Genomic DNA, 18,773 nt, shown 5'->3' with positions numbered 1-18,773 from the left:
CAGTTTAGAGCAAGATCCTGTCATTGTACAGAAATATATCTTAATCTGAGAATCTTAATCCATGAAAATTACCAACATAGACCAGTAGAAGAATACATTTGAAGTATTTGATGCAGTGTACTTTGATAGTAGTTATACACACCTTTTATAGTTACTTAGCATTAAGTCCATGAGAATTTCTATTCCATTGGTTTTGCTGTTAATAATATGATGTGCATATTAGCATGGTGTCTGCAGACAAAAATAGAGACAGCGGCTGCATGATGGAAGTATGATCTTTGTCTCTCTTGAGGTATTACTATTTTACATAAGGTGCTTAGAAACCCTTTAATTTCTAATGTGTTAAACCTTTAAAGTCAGAATGGTTTGAAATAAATATGTCCATCTGTTCTAGATGCTGCATGGTTCTCTAGTGGAGTTTTAGTATTGCACAACTAAATTATGGGTCAGCCTAAGTCCATTCAGTCTTATTTATGAGTAAATTAATGTGGTTTTGACATGGTTTGTGGTTTTTCTGCAAAGCCAGAAAGGATTTTACTAAATTAGACCAAAGCTATCCATACCTGATCTCTCAGTGTTTTTAATGTATATAAGGGCAGAGAGCAAATGGCTAGAGAAGCTGGCACTGTTTGTATTGCTAAAAGAAGAAAGCCAGTTTCATAGAGAAGACAGGGAATACCTTGTTTCCAAGTAAATCATCTCCTCTCACATTTCTTTGGAGCTACCTCTGTATATTTAAAGCATGGAAAACACATCATTTGTTTCACATGGATGTTTAAAATCTTGGGAAACTTTACCCAGAGAGAATAAAGTTTTGAGTTACTAAAATAAGTTACACTGTAAATTAGACCAGCAAGATTCTAAAGGCATCTCTTCATGGAGCAGTTAATTCTTTACAGAGCACTAGAGGAGCCTTAACACTCTTATAAGCTGAAACAGCTTCTGGCAAATAGTAAAGTTCAAGACTGAAAAGGGTCAAACAAACACTGTGGTGAAGTCCCAGGCACTTATTTCCTGGTCACATTTTGCTAAATTTGAAACTGAGTCTACATCTTTTGCAAGATGTGTACCGCATGTAATTGTATTCCAAATACTGTTTCAGTGGAGGCTGTGAGATTTGACTGTTTCATTTGTGTTATTTATTGTTGCTGTGCTACAAAAATGAATTGTGCACTGGTGGTATAATAAACTACCAAATGTCTTATTTGTCTTATTAAACAGGCAGGGATTAAAAGAATGTCTTATTAAAATATCTTGGTTGAAAAGTTATGTGAGTAATTGGATGAATTTTTATGGTGAGGTATTTTATTTTGTGAGGGAATGATCTTTCCCTTTATGCAGAAATTAAGAGAGATTTACACTCTTTTCAGCAATTGTTGTTAACAGAGATTTTACTGCATACAATAAATCAAATATTTTTTTCATTGATTCTGAAAGCATCTGTGGGATTGCTCAATACTGTCATGAGGCAATTGGATACAATTTTGATTCTTGTGACAATTAAAGCATCACAGAGAGGAGGTGCCCCCCAAGAGGAAGCCAATTGTTTATTTTGTGAAAGTTTGGCTGGTGGAGAAAAGAAATCCCTGAAATTAGAACAGTACCTTTTTTTTTACACTGTTTGACAGAAGTACATACACGTGCCTGGGCTAACTCTGGGACGTGCTGGTGGCTGCACAAGTTTAGGATATTAAAGGGCAGAAATCCAAAGAATATGATGCTTCCTTCTCTCTGCTGCTTGCAGAACAATTTCCTGCAAAACTGATAAGATTTCCCAAATAAGTTTTCTACACATGGAACTGGTTTATTCATTCTGTGAATTCACAGATACTAAGTGTGCCTTGCACCGTGTTGTTCCTTGCGTATTGTTATTAACCAAAAGTAGATAGATGGGTCCAGATAAAACTGAAGAGTTTGGCACCATCAGCATTGAGATCTGCCTTCTATTTCTGAAAAATGTTGGAGCTATTTATAAATTTGGAAGATCGCAGGACTGTATGTGGCTTATCATGCTTATGCTTGTTAGTTCAGCTTCTGATGTACCATTGTAATTAACTTTATTCCTAGCTTTCACAATCACAAGGCTGTTTTTCTATTTTTAAGGCCTTCTGCAAGAATACTGTATGTTTTATCTTCACTGAAGCGCTGTGGCACATTGCAAATGATGTATAAGGCCTAAGTGTTTCTGTTTATTTCTCTTCAGAGTACATAGCATATACATTTTGCTGTTTGACATCATTGCCAGGTTAGCAATGCCTAGGAGAAAGTTTCCAAGGCCTAGAAGGGAGAGCAAAAGTACTCTAAAAAGTTAAGCCCCAGATATCTTCTTTACACCTCTAGCTACAATGAGCAAGGAGCTGAAAAAGTTTTCAGTGTTTTTTTCAGGCTGTTTAGAATACAGATGCAGGAGAAGGAAAAAGACTGAAGTTCCTCCCTGCTCTTCCTTAGCACATTAGCACTCTTCAGAGCAATTCATGCTGTCCATTTTTCCTGCTCAGCCAAGGCATGTTGAGTCTATCAATCTGTCTACAATCTTTCCATTACAAACATTACTTCACTGCTGCTGTTATGTGTTAGAAAGACAAAGTGATATAGTTCCAGCAGTTCAGGTATTTTTTCAGCCTGGTTTCTCCAGTAAGAAACCTGGTACACTACAGCTTCAGTGTGGACATGATTTTCTGAGCCTGAGAAGAGTTTTCTGAGCCTGAGAAGACCTGTTTCCCAAGGGAAAGTCTTTTGGGAAACTTCTCTCTCTCAAGGACTGTTTTGTGAAGATGTTTTTGGTTCCCAAAACACTGGTGTACAGATGTTTTGAATGTGTTTTTCTCTTGTCCCACCAATGGGATGAGAGAGGTGTTGTTCCTTTACCAATCATGTTAAACCTGTATCAGAACACCTTATAAAAGCAGCTTAAAATCCCTGAAATAAAGGCTTCTGCCTCCTTGGGGATGAAACCTTGGCTGTTGTGATTGAATCTACATTCCTGTTTTGTGTCCACTAGCGACACTTCAGTCCTTACCTTTTTGTCTCCATGTGGAAAAAAAGGCCCTTTCTGAAGGCTTTGCTCCTTGTAGATTTGTGTGCCTTCATCTCAGGGTTTAATGGATGGAGAAGTTCATGGGAAGAACTGAGAACAATGTGAGCAAGTCTGTCCCTTAGTAAATTCTTGTAGTGGTTTGTAGAAGTCCTGATAGGACAGGAAGATTTCCAAGGTCAGCTTTCCGGGGTGACATAGGCTGGAGTGATACTCTATTAAGTGTCTGACTTTCCAGAGGTAAAGTATTATGGGAACATTTACTGCTTATCTCTAAGTAGCAATTGCAATTATAATATAAATTCTCTTAATGTCTTTCTGTTTGAGAGCTTCAATTCTATCATTTGAATTACAAAGAAGGTACAGAGCCAGATTTTCAACCTCCTGCTGGAGATCGTTTGTATAACTTTGGGCCGTTTGGCTGTGGCTTTACTTCAGGAGACTGACGGTCTAATTTAATCAAGCAGATGTGGATTTGTATATGTGGAGTGGATATTCAGTCACATGTGCTGTGTAAAAATTCACAGGTCATATTCAGGACTGTTTGAAATTGCCCAAGAAGTTCTTTGCAACTAAATCTCTTCTGGATGAAATCTATTTATGGAAGTGGTATTTTTTTTCTTCCTTTTATTTGAAGTCTCCAGTCTGTAGAGATCATCATCACAGAAAACATTATTGTTATACATAAGAAAACAGTAGCTGCTGTGTAGTTTCTGAGTATATTACAATGCACATAAGCAGATCCATTTCTATATTAATTAAAACACAAATACTAGTGGTATGAGTTTACTTCTGATTCAAGTTTAAATATTTGACTGTCTGATGGTGGTGACCTTATTCTTTTCTTGACATACCACTTTTACTTTGAAGCTAGTGCTTGAAAAACCAAATTATTATCAACTGGGTAAAGTTCAGCTTTTACCTTTTTACGTTTCCAAGTATCATGAACTCCCCACAGACAGTTTGCTTTTCAGTGTGTACTGACTGCAGCTCCAAGAAATGAGCTCATTCTGCTGGTCATGAAACGGAGAACACTGCTGGTTAATCAAGTGGTTCAGCAAACGGAAAAGCACGATGTTTTTCCCAAACATTTGTACATAAGAGAAAAGCTGGCTCAAGTGAGTGAATATTGCATGCCTGCTGGTTTTGGGTAAGCTAGAGTTAATTTTCTTCACACTGTATGGCATAGGCCTGTGTTTTGGATTCATGCTGAACACAGGGTTGATGATATAGAGATGTTTTTGTCATTGCTGAGTGGGGCTCACACAGAGCCAAGGCCTTTCCTGCTTTTCCTACTTCCAGGCTGGGGAGAGATCTGGGGGTGCAGGGGAGGCTGTGAGGAGACACAGCCAGGACAGGTGACCCCCACTGACCACAGGGATGTTCCAGACCCTGTGACATCATGCCCAGTATATAAAGTGGGGGAAAAAGAAGGAAGGGGGAGACATTTGGGGTGATAGTTTTTGTCTCCCTGAGCGACCATTCTGTGTGATAGGGCCCTGCCCTCCTGGGGATGGCTGAACATCTGCTCAACCATGGGAAGCACTGAACTGATTCCTTGTTTTACTTTGCTCTCTCTGTTAAACTATCTTAATCTCTACCCAGGAGTTTTCCAGCTTTTACCTTTACCAGTTCTCATCCTGGTCCTTCTGGAGGGGGAGCAGCCGAGGAGCTGTGTGGGGCTGGGCTGCTGGCTGAGGTTAAACCACAACAGCACATATTGCCTGTTTAGCAGACTGACTGATTTAGTGCAAAGTGACTGACATAAAAAATAAAGCTATCATTTTTTCAAGTAGGTTTTGCAAAGCTAAGCAGGGGAAATGAGAGTCTTGCTTCTTGAACTGTGGTTGGTCACTCCTTAAGACACCCATCTGAAAAGTTCATATGGTTGGGTTTTTGCAGGTGATGGAAGAACTGGTTTCAAGGAAACTCTTTTTCATTGTTGGGTTTTTTTTTTTTCCTTGTCTTGGTTGGGTTTTTTGTTTTGGGGGTTTGAGGGTTTTGTTTTGTTTGTTTTTGGTGGGGTTTTGTTGGGTTTTTTAAAATTCCTTTTGTGTGGTTTATAGTCTTGTCTGTCTGTTGAGCATCTGTCTTCCCAAACACTTCTATTCTGTTGTTGTGGGACCAACTCGCTGCATCAAATCATAATTTTCTCTCTTTCCCTCCCTCCCACACAGCCATTTGCGCTTCATATAAAACCCAAATGAACTTTAAGATCTTCATTGAAATCGTTCCTGCTCCACATCCACAACTTTTTGTTCTGAACCAACAGTCACAGAATTCTCTCTCTCCTCCTTGCATTTCTGGCTAATAAGCAGCCCTGCTAGTCAGGCAGAGCCATTTTCTGCCATGAGTTTTTGAATAATTTCTAATAAATTGACAGTGGGTATTGTCCAAAGTGCTGAAACATTTGTTTCTAAAAATAATCAGCAACAACTCCCAATCAGCTCTGCTATGCATCTAGCTTCTGATCAGCAGCAAAGCAGAGGAGTTTGATCAATGTCTTTAAAATAAAGAAAAAATAATAAATGTATGAAAGAGAATAGTTTTTTGGAAAGCTTAAAGGATTTTTTTTAATGTATCTATCAGCTTTCCAAGACTTTTTTGACAAAATGCAGGGAAAAATAGAGGTATTTCTGAAATCCTTTCAGAATTCAATTTCAGATGTTTAAAAAAAATACATAAATATTTTTTTCTGCAGCAGATTAAACTGAAAGATATTTATATACTGAAGCTTGCAGTAAGCTCTACAAATATGTCCTAATTCCTCAGAGTGATGTTGTCATCATGTTTGTCAGCTAAGGCTCAAGGAGACTGCAAATTCTTTTGTATTTTCCTCTCTTTTTCCTGTCTGGGAGTTCACAACAAGCTTTTTGTTTCAGAAGAGATTGTTCTTCATTTAGTTTACAGGTGCTCTTTTCATATGTGGATTTGGTACATAAGTTAAAAAAATACAGGCACTGTTATTTTTTTGTTGTTGTTGCCTGTAGACATTAATATTCAGTGTAGTGAAGGGTTTTATTCCCCCACCTCCAGGCTCTATTTTGCAAACAATAGCCTTTTCCATATGTTTTTTCCTGGCATTATGAATTTCCTAGTTTGTACAGTGCTATTTAATTCCGTGTCCTGCTTTTCCATAGAATGCAATAATAGATGATGACGACAGTGGCAATTAGAACTAATGGGCTACCTCTTAGAGATGATGAATATCCATTAATCCTGTTGATCTTGGTCAGAAAATAGGCTATTTTAACATCAAACTTGGAATATCTGTTAGTTGCTGTTGCTTTTTTTGTGTGTACAATTCTGCTGCATGTTTCCCTATAACAGTTTCCTTGATTCATCAAGTTTTAATTCACCTTGTTTAGCCTGAGTATTTCCTATTAATTATTGTTTTTCATATTGCCTGAATTATAGGAAAGTCATAGCTATAGAGGTAGTTGCAGCTTATTTATGGCTAGAGAAAATTGTCTGTGTTACCAAATTTATTTAACTAAATGAAAGAGGGATTTTTCTTACTGTTTAGGGCATTTAAAAAAATAAATAATTCTGATGAACAGCCATTCTTAATTCTAGATAATTTCACATTCATTTCACTGAATGCCTTTCCTACTGCAGGACTTTCAATTACTTATGTAGTCTAAGTGAAACACAGTTGCTGTACTTACATTACATATCTTCAAAATGCTGTGAAATTAATCATTCTAGATGCATGCCTCAAATCTGTATTTCCTCATTTGTATCTTTAGCTGTTTTAAAATCTTGGAGATCATATTTAACGATAGGGTTTTTTAGGATGAAAAGGAATTAAGTCTTCTATTATTCTTAGTTTCATTTTCTAAATTAAATGCAGTAACTGAGGAACATCATGTTTCACAGAAATAAGGGTGGGAGTCTCAGGGTTGGGGGGAAATTACCCAGTTCTGTTTTGCTGCATTGTGTGTGTGTGTGTGTGTGTGTTTTTCCTGCTGCAGCTCATTTAGCTCAGCACGCACCGAGCTGATATTCCAGCATGTTAAAAGAATGCCTGCTCATAGCTTGCTATTCTTTCTATCCTATGTGCACCTAAGGACTTACAAGGACTTGCTTTATGTACATCGTCTCAATTTCAGAAGTTCAATCCTGCTGCTATTTTTAGGGTACTTGTAAGCGAGAGAACTTTCTCATCAGTCTGTCACTGAAGCTGTGGGATGAACCAATTGAGTGGATCAGTATTTTTAAGAGGAATGAGGAAAAATCACCATTATGTGTTTTGCCTTGATGTGAGGAACAATGTAACGTGCAGAGTAACAGACAGTCAAGCCTTGTGTTTAAAATAACAGCTGAATTGTCTCTGTCAAGGCATGGATGTGCTGCAGCCTCCATTTTTAAAGAGTATACTGAACCCTTAATCGCTGACTGTGCACTTGACATACAATTAAGTATTTGAGCTTTCCTCTAATCTCTGTGTACAAGAAGATAAAGGATGCTTGGAGACTTGTATCAGTAAGACTATTTATACAGAGCTCATACTGCTAACACTTTTGATGTCCTTTAAGTCTCTGCCTTCATATCCCTGTCAGCTCAATCCACTGCACACATTTTCTGAGTCAAACCAGCATAAGCCGAGAAGGGGAGAAACACATTCACATGCAAGAACACTGTCACAGTAAGACTTTTTTTCTAGCAGGAGGAGAAATCCTTTCCTTCATCAGTAACTTGTGACAGACTCTACAGACTTAAGACATAGATAAAGCAATAGGTTTCTCAAAGTTTCTCATGCAGTGATTATAAAGAAATTTCAAGTGATGAAGGTTCAGAAAAAACTGAGTTTGTGCCAGCACTTCAGACTCTTCTCAAGAACTTGTCTTTGAAAAGTTAGATAATTGAGGTGCTGCCTTACTCTGGGGAATGACAACTGTCACAAAGATCTGCAGGAATATGGAACATTAGCTAGTCATGGATCTTTTGTAGCTGAGCTACGTGTCAACTTTGCATCCTTCCCCCAACAGTTTTCAACACAGACATCTGCAGGACACAGATGGACACAGTTCCATAGATAGAATAGAATTATCATTTCTTTGGTACTTGTCCTTTGTCTTTAAGAAGACCATACCCATAGTGGCCATCTTTATCATGAAGACCTCTTCCCTGCTGGTTATCTTGTTATTATTTCTTGAATATTATTGCTTCCCTGTTATTAGAGATATCTTTTCCCTCATATGCTGCTTGAGCTAAATTAAATAATTGCAAGGAACCAATGAGCAGTGGGCAAGGCCTTGTACTGAATGTAGAACTTGCACTGAAGAAGCCAAGTCTTGAAAGAATCTAAGCACAAAGCTGATGTTGCAGAAGTTGATGATTTATGTGTGGACTTACAGCTACTTCAGTGTGCATGTATGTAACAAAAATAATGGAAGCAAGCACACATTTGAGATGTGCTCACACTTGGGGAGATGCTGATCGACATTCAACAGAGTATTGGCAGAGGTTTTCAGCACTGTGCAGCTGATCCTAAGCTGCTGAGAAAATTGTAGGATGTATTTGAGTCCTGTGTCAAAAGCAGAAGTGGAAAATAGAACCCCTTTTGAGTTCAGAACAAGCAGTGCATGAGAGTCTTGGGAGAGAATTGAGGTGTTTCTAGAAACTGAATGGAGGAAGCTTCTTCAGCTCTTAGGGACTACTTTGAAATGTCAGATGAAAACAGGGAAAAATGAGAGTTACTGTGGATATACATTCTTAGTAAAGAACATCTCTGATCTCTGGCCTCAGCTGATTTTGCCTCAGACTCTTACCTTCAAAAGACCTGTTGGAGACTGAGTTCTTTGGTTTGCAATATGTATTTAGCATTTTCAGTCTGCGTTTCATTTTCTTTGCTAACTTCTCACAGAAGCTGTTGCAGGGACCATGCAAAGGTAAAAAGATAAATTCAAAATTTGTGCTCAGAATGATGAAATAATTACAACTGAAATTCTGTCCTGAACCTTTTCATATCTCATGATAATTTTATTCTGACCTTTTATAACTTTGTGTAGTTTGTCACAGACCAAGTTGGGGTCATATAGGGAGTATTTTTCAGTTTCTTGGCCCACTATACAGGGGAATACAGCAGAGTAAGCAGTATTTAGGGTTGATCTTAAACTGCTGAAGCTCCAATGCTGCATGAGAAAGGCTGTAAAGGGTTGAGCTGTGTGCATGTCCTTGTGCCCTGACCATTAGAGTATCCATGGTAATATTTTAGAGAACTTATTTACAACCACAAGCTAAATGGAATGATTTTTATTTTAGTTTAAATGGTAAATTGTGATAGAATAAAAAAAAATTCACTGCAAGCACATTAGGTGAGTCCTCTTTCAACAGAAGAAGTAGACAGAGTGTTAGAAAGTGTTTATTACTCTCTGCAGCAGATGTGTTGAACAAAACTATAAAAATGTTTTGACTATAAAAATGATTTTTGTTAACATGTGTTAGAAAAAATATACTTTGCTTGTTTATTTTCAGAGCAATGGTAGAAGTTACATCTCCTTAGCAGAAGCATGATCATTCAGTTTTGAGGGCTGGATATCAGAGTTTTGAGTTATTTCCCAATAGCTAACAGGAGTTTCATAGTGTGGATATTTCTGTTTGTTAATATCGTATAGCTGTAAATGTGGAGGTATATTCACACTTGATGACCATTTCTATCCCCTGCAGTCCAAGTACCGTTGAAAGCATTAAGGGCTATTAGGAATTGCTTGTGTAAGTTGAGGGTTTCACAGTTTTTTTTTTTAAGTTCCCTGAGGGTGATATAGAGAGGGTCACAGGCGAATGTGGTTTAACTGTATTTCATGTGCAATGTATGAAATTATGCTTTTAATGTCGTTACAAACTTTGAAATAATCTGCTTCAGTGCAGTGTGAGGGTGTCTGTGATGTGCTACATCCATAAGTGAGTTCCAACAGAGAATTGAATCTGACTTTGGTCAAATTTATAGTTCTTGAAGGAAAGTATGTTACAGTGAAGGAAAAGGAAGGTACAAATTTTATTAACTCCTATATGTTAGTTCACATACACCTGAGCTAGAGTTGGGTAAGTTAACTCTTGTTAATTTAGGTACTTAGCTCATATTACAGTTGAGTTGTCACATAGAGAACTGGGAGTTTTTGCATAGGAACCATTATGTACTGAGATTTGGTTACTTGTGTATGTATTTTAGGAAATAACAAGAAATAATGTTATGTTCCGTTTTCATATCCTAATTGTCACAAATTCCTAAAAATTGTGGACCTTCTTATAGTATTGCCTGTTTTAAAAGCATTATCAGAAGGAATGTTTTCCATGATAGAAATATTTGGGCTGTTAAATCCTGATTTTGGTGGGGCTGGGTGGGCCCAGTTACAACTTGTATGAGTTTTGCAACTGGATTAAAAAAACAGAAACAGTAAAACTGATTGTAAGTGCCTTTTAGAATAATAAGGTGAGGCTTATAGTAATTGGATTATGTATTTGCAAGCAGCAGGATTTATTCTTAGGAGATAGATTATATGGAAAGGGAATGCTGTATCCTTTAAAAAGAAATAAACCCCATGAAATGGTGTTCCTTTTTTTCTTCATGTGCTTGTCTATTTTCATCAAAAAGAGAGGCTATCCTGATTGAGTCTTCTCCTGGATATCTCTTCATTAGTTCATTGCTTCAGATTTTGGAAGCTTATGAGAAGAAAACTTTCAAATCTGTATTTGATGAATCTTAGGACAAAGAACTGTTAAAAGAAATTCCAAGTGCAAGTTGCCATTTTCATGTAGGAGAGCCATAAGGATATTTTTGTACATTCATAATTCTTTTTTTTTATTAATTGTCTAGGTTGTGCCCAAGTAATATTCTTAATGCAAATTACTGTATGTGGTAATTTATCTGTATTAAGAGTAGTAGCCATTATGCTTCTGAGGTCAAAGGTAAAGTCTATTTTAGCAGTTATTCAAATAGCAAAAGTGTAATGATTAATATACTACTTCTTTTTCTTTTTTCTTCCAGATTTCTCAGGGGACAAAATTTTGCTTATTCATACCTTCTACTGTGGCAAAAACGGATTATTTTCCTCACCAAAAACCAGCAGCATAACACCCATCCAACATCTGCCTCAAGGAACTCTTATTTAAAGTCTATTGTAAGTCAAATTAACCACTGGCTTAAAGGTGGCTTTAATCAGCCGTGTGTCTATTTACAGCTTTCCCAGCAGCCTTCCCAGGAGCGCTGATCCGAGCAGGGTGGCTTTTACAGCTTCTCTTGCTGCTGGAGTGGCACCAGAGGAGGCGGGGAGCGGCGGCAGGGCTGGGCTCCGGTGTCACCCGGGTGTCCCCTCAGGAGCGGGTTCTGCGGGGCAGGGCTGGGCTGGGCTGAGCCCGTGGCTCCGGTGTCACCCGGGTGTCACACGATGTCCCCTCAGGAGCGGGTTCTGCGGGGCAGGGCTGGGCTGGGCTGAGCCCGTGGCTCCGGTGTCACCCGGGTGTCACACGATGTCCCCTCAGGAGCGGGTTCTGCGCAGAAGGGTCAGGCCTCAGTGACAGCGGCCCATCAGGAAGCTGATCTGCAGTGCAGATGAAGGCTCAGCCTCCTGTTGCTATGACAATTGATTCCAGACGTCGCAGTGGAGAAACAGGGGGGTAAAGAGCTCAAAATGTAGGGAGCTGCAAGGGGCTCAGCTGGTGGTGTTTGCTGCGGAGCTGAAGGCTTCTCGTGGTGCCCACAGGCCCAAATGGGTCACTCCTTATGCAAGGCTGACTTGAAAAAAAAGTAATGAAACGCCACATCATAGATGTCCAAAAATGGCTGCTCAGAATGCATGCTTTTCATACAGTGAAGTTAATTTTATGCAGGCTGAGTACATGATAGATGTTTTGGGAGAGAAAGCTATGTTTGGTCAGCATACCATCTGTATTAGAAAGAAGGATGGCATTTGGAGAAATCTATATGTCAGTATAAAATCTTCTTGCTGTATCAAGATAAATTCATAAGTGAGGAAAATGAGGGGGGCAAAATAGGGGAAAATATCCAAAGGACGAAGAAATCTAGTTTGTTTATCTTGCTTCTTTGGAGATATATTCTAGTAAAGGAGATGCATGTTACTTAGTGAAACTGCATTTAATAAGAGGCCTCAGATTAACATTTGAAAGCCTAATTGTCATCTTTCCAGCACAATGTATTACTGCCTACTTCTTTATTACACTCATAGATAAAGGAATAATTAATACTTGAATTCATTTTAAAATTAAGGTATTTGTTTCAGAGAAATTCTGCCTTTATCAGTGGCATTACATTTATCCTTTGCACAGCTGCTTTCTGTTAAAATTAATACACTATGAGGGCCCTTGTGAATAAAATAAGAGAAACGTTGTAATTGACTTGCCTTCATTCTCCATAAATTGTTTTATCTTGTTAGCATGTATACATATCTTGTATCATGTTTTCTTGTTTGAAAAAAAAAAATGCTATAGCAATGGTGGTGTTTTATCCTGAAAAAATACCGATGAAAGGATGTAGAAGAACCTTACCTGAAAAGGCTGTCTCTCTTGCTCGGTTTATTCCAGTTCAGGACCCCTGTTTCTATGAACTTCTTGTTTATCTGTGACATTTTATCCTTCTGAGAATGTAATCACTCTTAAGAAAGAAAAATGGTGTTATGAAAACCCTTTGAAGCTGTGTGAAAATACAGTTATAAAAATCTCATCTAAAGATAATTTAGTTGTGACTTTCATTATAGTTCTAGCTTGAAATAATTCAAATATGTAAGCAAATAGTAGACACTTTATATAGCATTTCTGAAAATTGAAATATAGCTGCATTTTTAAAATACCTCCCAGTTGGTGCCTGAACCTTGGTGGTATTTATCCTAGAACTGGACTTGAAGAACTTGAGCAGTTCTCTTGGACAGCTCTTCTTTGATGATTCCCACAGAGCCAAGGATTCTTCAGCATAACTTCTTTATCTGTTTTTTCCGCTTCTGTGTCTAATGTATCTGTTCAGGACTTGTTTACACAAGATACCAGGGTAAATTGATGCAAATCAACTAACTGTAGGAATTCGAAGAGGGCAGCTTAAATCCCACCAAGTCCCTGGATGCACTATTCCATTCATAATTAAAGTGGCCTCCAGTGAATTCAGTTTAACTTACTTCGAAGGCAAGAAGAGCCAAACCAAATTTAGGCCAGCATTTTATTCACAGATGAAAGTGTTTGCAGAGGAATTTATTGGATATAGACAAATCCAGTTAAATTAATTGGGTTAATTTTCCTGAGTTCCATTGTGTAGATAAAACCTTAGTAATAATGTCTGATTTTAGCTTTTACTTTTTGTCTTTTTTGTTCTTCTCCTTTTGTTCCAAAACCCTGATATTTTAGGCTTGAGAAGGTAGACGGCCCTTACCAAATGCTGTCTTGTAATTTTACTGTGTTTTGGGAGTCCACATTTTAACATATAAATGCTTCACTTTGCCATTAGGTCTAGTTAACAGTAACCTTTTGTTTAGGTAATTACCATCGATTTGGCTTCTTCAACTAATGCCTTTTAATCCCATTAGCAGAAAAAAATACCATCTCCACTTTCTTAAGTGGCCTGCATTAACTACCACTTCCCTTAAAGCTGCTGTTCTCCTAAACAAATCTCTCCCGAACCTGATTGTTTAATTATAGATTTTTGCTTAATAGTTTAACCTAATAAAGAGTGGTTTAATTTCATAATATTGTCAATATTGTAGAATTATGGCATTTCCCATCAATTTGTGGCCTGTCAGAACGAATTACTTTCTAAGACTGAAAGTGTGCACAAAGAGGGTCATTCTGCCTTCACAGCCAGCCCGGGCAGCAGGAATGTTGCACCCAGGAGCTGAGTGCACCTTTGTACGTTGCCAGAGCAGCAGAGAGCCAGCAGTGATATTAAGCAGGCCCTGAGACCTGCCACACTGCAGGGACATAAAAACAGCCGGGGGGAACTGGTTTAATGCAATATCCAGCTGTCTCTCCATTGGTTTCCCAGAGCACCAAGACTGTGCATCTTATTGATGGTGCTTATTGCATCCTTTCTTTGAAAATTAGGAAAGTGAAAGATGGTAGATGCAGCTTAGTCATTCTGTCTTCCTGAGGATTCATCCAGTGTGTGCTGTTTTCTTTCTGTTCCTCACTTTGGTTTTGTCAGCTGTGTCTGTTCTGGATGCATGGGATGGATTTTAACATGATTGCTTTTGCTTCATTAGTTAGCCCTGTGCATCTCTTTAAATTCTTTAGGGAAAAAAAAAATAAATTCTTCATATCATTTAACAGTTCACATTTAACTGGTGAAGCTATTTGATTTTGAAGACGTTAATTTAGATTCAGGTGAAGACTGTTTACTTCCAAGTATGGTTCAGCTTTGAGAGAGGTACTTAAAGGAGAAGAAAAGATCAAATGTAACTGAGATTGTACTAAATTGATTTCAAGTCCTGTTAGCCCATCTTAACATTTCAAAGTAATCAGTATCTTCTCTTTAAATACTTTAAGAATGCTTTTTTTCTTATAATATACAACAAATTATCCAATTCCACAGCGTCTTGTATTTGTACTGTACAAATAAGAATTTTTTTAGGAAGAAGTTTGTCCAGAAAGTGAGTGAAAACCAATGTCTTTCTGTGTTTTGATGCCCAAGATGTTTCAATTTCCATTCAGTTCAAAGTGGCGTTTGTGTGTCATGTGTGACCCATTTGAGATGAAAACTGCAGGTGTCTGTAGTGTTACCCACAGGAGGAGTGGTGTTCATGGACAGGTGGTGTGAGGCGAAGGATTGCATTAGATCTGCTCTGTGTGTGTATGTAAAGTGTAAGTTGTGTTAATGCTTTGACAAGCCATCCAGAGCAAAGCTGGTGCTGATGGTTTCTTAGGTAAGGAGAGACCAAATCCCTCTGGGGAGAAGTGGGTCTGAGAGGCACCTGCCTTCTGAGTCACTGCCTTCTTTAGAATTTATAATTTATTTTCTTTTTTGCTTACTTTTTACACTTCCATCTCAGTGGTTTTTCACAGCTGATAGTAGTTTTCTGGCAAAGATAATATTTTAAGACTTTTTCTGTTGGGTTTTGTTCTTTTTGTTGTGTTTGATTTTTTTAAATCTAAATTCTAGAGGGCTGAGAAAACAACTTCCATGGGGGAAAAAAGAGTGTTAGTTCAAATGTATGCAGAGAGGATCCTGCCAAGTCTGCTTTTTGCTTCCAGAGTGTAGATTCTACATGGTAATTTTGAGGTGATAGTGACAGCATAAAAGCAGGGATTGGTCTTGTCTTTTGCTCTGAGAAGGATTTTTTTACTGAGAAGTAATTTTTTACTGTTGAAAATACTGAAGTAATGCTGATTCTGAGACAACTCATGAATTGGCTTCTCCAAGCTGATATGCACTTCAGCTCCCCAAACTTATGAGCACTCCAGCCCCCACACAGTGACTGTACTTGAGTGCCCAGCTGGTGCATTTTAAATTAACACTCATTATACTACTGAGTCACTTCTGGTGGTGGTCTGAAATGCACCAATGCTTTGTATCATCTCTGGCAGGTTCCTTTAGTTTGATCCGTATGTTTCCTTCCTGCTGGCTAAGATTAATTTTGTTCTTTCTTGTATTCACTAAAGAAATCAGTTATATTCAGTTTCTGGTGATCTTTTTGTAAGATTACTGCTGTTGAGTACAGTGTATCTATGTATGAGTGTTTGTGAAAATAAAAGTAGCATTTTTGTCCTGCATTTGCATTGGAACAGATTCAGTTGAGACAGAGCTTAGATGTCAAATTTGGCCATAATCCATTAAGGTAGTTCTCTTTCCAAAATATCATTCCTTTTAACTAGTCTCCTCAATACTTCCTGCATTCCTTCTGTTACTACATCTTCATTAGGATTACCTTTTAGAAGTGTGTCCCTTGCACAGAGGTGATCCACTGCAGTTTGTGGTCCTTCACTGGACTCACTCCAATATGTCCATATCATTCTTTTGTTGTGGATCCAGAAATGGACATAATATTGCAGACAAGTCTCACTGAGACTGAAGAGAGAAGAAAAGATCACCTCCCCTGCTATCCTCATGTGGCCCAAACATAATGATACATTTGTATAAATAGTGTAAAAGATGTGAAATGTGCCCTGGGACAGTGTAGAGGCCAAAAGAGTGTGGGTAGAATTAGTAACAGTGTAATCTGCCTTTGTCCTGAAGAGCACACTTGTACTTGGTATCCACATAGCACAGGTCTGATGAGGAGCTGTGAGTGAGCTTGAGTTGTTTAGCTTGGAGAAAAAGGGGCTGAGGGGCACCTTACTGCTCTGGCCTGAAAGAAGGCTGTGGTGAGATGGGTGTCACTCTCCTCCCAGGCAACAATAACAGGATAGGAGCACATGCATTTAAGGTGCTCCAGGGGAGGTTCTGGTTGGACATCAAGAGGAATTTCTTGATGAAAATTGTAATGGGCTGCTTAGGGAGGTGGTGGAGTCACCGTCCCTGGAGATGTTTAAGGAAAGAATGGACATGGTGCTTACTGCCTTGGTCTAGTTGATAAGGTGGTGTCAGGTCATGGGTTGGATTTGATCATCTCAGAAGTCTTTTCCAGCCTCATTGATTCTGTGATCTTCAAAGTGTCTTCCAACTGTAGCAATTCTATCACTCTGTGATTTTATATCCCACAGACTTTTAGTTTGTTGGACTAAGTTAGGTTTAGTGGCCAGTCTCCACGGATGAGGCTGAGAAGAACCCCATCCTCCTGAGGCAGAACATAAATGATGTTTGCATTGTAGCAAGGATATGTACTTGCAGAAAAAGGCAATATCTAAGAAAGCAAAGGCATTCCATTTTTCAGGCTAAGTATAACCAGGTAACACATGAAGTAGGAAAGGGCTGTTTCATATGGGGGACAGTGAAATTAATTGGATTCTAATTTATTTCACAGTTTATTTCCCTGTAGCTGTGGTGCAAGCAAGAGCCAACCAACATCACCTGCTGCCAACAGAAAATCTCCATGCCAGTCCTTACCCTTGGCACAAGGTAAAGCTGCAACTGAGCCTGTGAGGAGGAATCAACAGGAAAAATCCAGTTCATGCTCAAAGGTAAACTTTGACCAGTGAATAACAAAGATGAAAATAAAGCATAAGTTTTTCCTTACTTTGTGTATTGTTTAATTTCATCCTGTTTTCTTTGCTTTGCACTATTTCAGCAGCACTGCAGGCAGGCTTGAAGTATGGAAATATGCTTAGGATGAGTGTGTTTTAAATTCTAGCTGTTTTAATAGCTTGCCTAGTATGAACTCCTCTTGTGGTGCCTGCTTTAATTCCTACTTTATGTTTGTAAAGAGCATTGCCTAGGAGGAGGTTCCTGTTTTCAGGAATGAAGATGCAAAATGCAGTTGAGCAGCTATATTTTTGTAGGCCATGGATTTGGCAAGAAAAATTCCCATGCCAGACATTGTCACATTTCACTTGGGGCAAAACATGATCTGCTTCCTAACAGGTCCCTGGGAGATTGTGCTCCTAGGAGAGCACATTGGTAAGATTGTCCCCCACAGACTGCTCATTAACACAGGAAAAATTGTTCAGCAGCTACAGCATTGGTCACCAATAAAAGGAAGTAAAACAAATAAACCTTTTAAATTACTGCAATATCAGCTATAATGACCACTGGTTTAGCCACAGTTCTAGAAAAGGAAAGAAGAAAATGAACTCAATCCCAACCAGATCCAGCACAGCAGAGAATCTATAAATTACAGAAGCTGTATTGGCAAGGCAAATTGAAGAACAAATCCTATACTCTGCTGTGTGTATGTTAATATTAGTAAGGGCAAAAGAGCTCTAGACATTTAAATCCTTGCTAAACCTCAGTTTATGAGTAGTAATAATGATCTGGTGATCATGCTTTTAATAAACCAATCTTGTGTTTAGCTGAATTGAAGTCAAGTTGCAAAGCTATTTTTGAGCTGCACATAAGAAAAATCAATAAAAATATGAAATACTAAGGTAGAGAAAAGCCTTCCAGTGTAAGTGATCAGCAGCTTAGGCTAAGGCAGAGAGGGATGACAAATGCTGTTTATTTTAATATGCTGCAATTTGTATGTTTTAGCTTTTGTAATAGTCTTGTTTAGGGACTAGAGGAAAAATGTGGTTTACGTCATCTGGGAGTATATTCTAAACCCTGTTTCTTTTTCTCCTTGGCAGATGGAGACCTTTTAGCCAGCCAGTGAATCCAGCTGCTGCTGCATGTCTGGCAGCACCTCTGAATGATCACATGACTCTTGATATGGATGCAGTCCTGTCAGACTTTGTTCGGTCCACAGGGGCAGAACCAGGTCTGGCAAGAGACTTACTAGAAGGTAAATTTTTGAGACACAGCTATTTCCTGTGTTCACTTGCGTAAACCAAGAACCAGTCATAACAAGAGAGCTCTGGTCTATGGAAACAGATATTTCCTGGTATTTTTACCAAGTCAACTTTTGTAATGAGCTGACCATAGCTTATACTAAGGCAGGTGTTTTTAACAAAAGTCTTAAAAACTTCTTAGTATTAGATTGCTGTGTTTTAAGTTACTAAGAGTCAAGCCCTAAATGTTTATGTGCCAGTGAGAGAAGGGGGGAGACTTAAGCCGAATTTTCATACTCAGCTGCCTGAAAGTAGTTGTAGAAGTTTCTGAGGTCACTGTATTTTTAGTCTGAAGTTTAGTCTGAAAGGGATTTACTGTACACTAATAGAGACACCAGAGGTATTTTCGAGTCCCAGAGGTTAATATGCATAGCTAAGC

General features: G+C 38.5%; 1 protein-coding gene across 4 annotated transcripts in view; it reads left to right on the top strand.

Annotated features, from left to right (window-relative positions):
- Nucleotides 1-18,773, top strand: part of OTUD7A (OTU deubiquitinase 7A) — a 106,493-nt gene that overhangs the window by 44,058 nt on the left and 43,662 nt on the right. For all 4 annotated transcript variants that reach the window (XM_088063061.1, XM_005521445.3, XM_014251334.2 and 1 more), the window contains 3 exons: nucleotides 11,025-11,157; nucleotides 16,936-17,092; nucleotides 18,194-18,348. In XM_088063061.1, coding sequence (XP_087919187.1) covers nucleotides 18,264-18,348 — 85 coding nt within the window. In that variant the 5' untranslated portion in view covers nucleotides 11,025-11,157; nucleotides 16,936-17,092; nucleotides 18,194-18,263. The remainder of the gene's footprint in view (nucleotides 1-11,024; nucleotides 11,158-16,935; nucleotides 17,093-18,193; nucleotides 18,349-18,773) is intronic.

The sequence above is a fragment of the Pseudopodoces humilis genome, chromosome 16 (assembly GCF_049639895.1).
Source record: "Pseudopodoces humilis isolate 2021_Gansu_Grassland_sample_001 chromosome 16, ASM4963989v1, whole genome shotgun sequence".
NCBI lineage: Eukaryota > Metazoa > Chordata > Aves > Passeriformes > Paridae > Pseudopodoces > Pseudopodoces humilis.
Note: the sequence above shows the minus strand (reverse complement) of the source record. Positions and strands in the feature narration are given on the sequence as shown.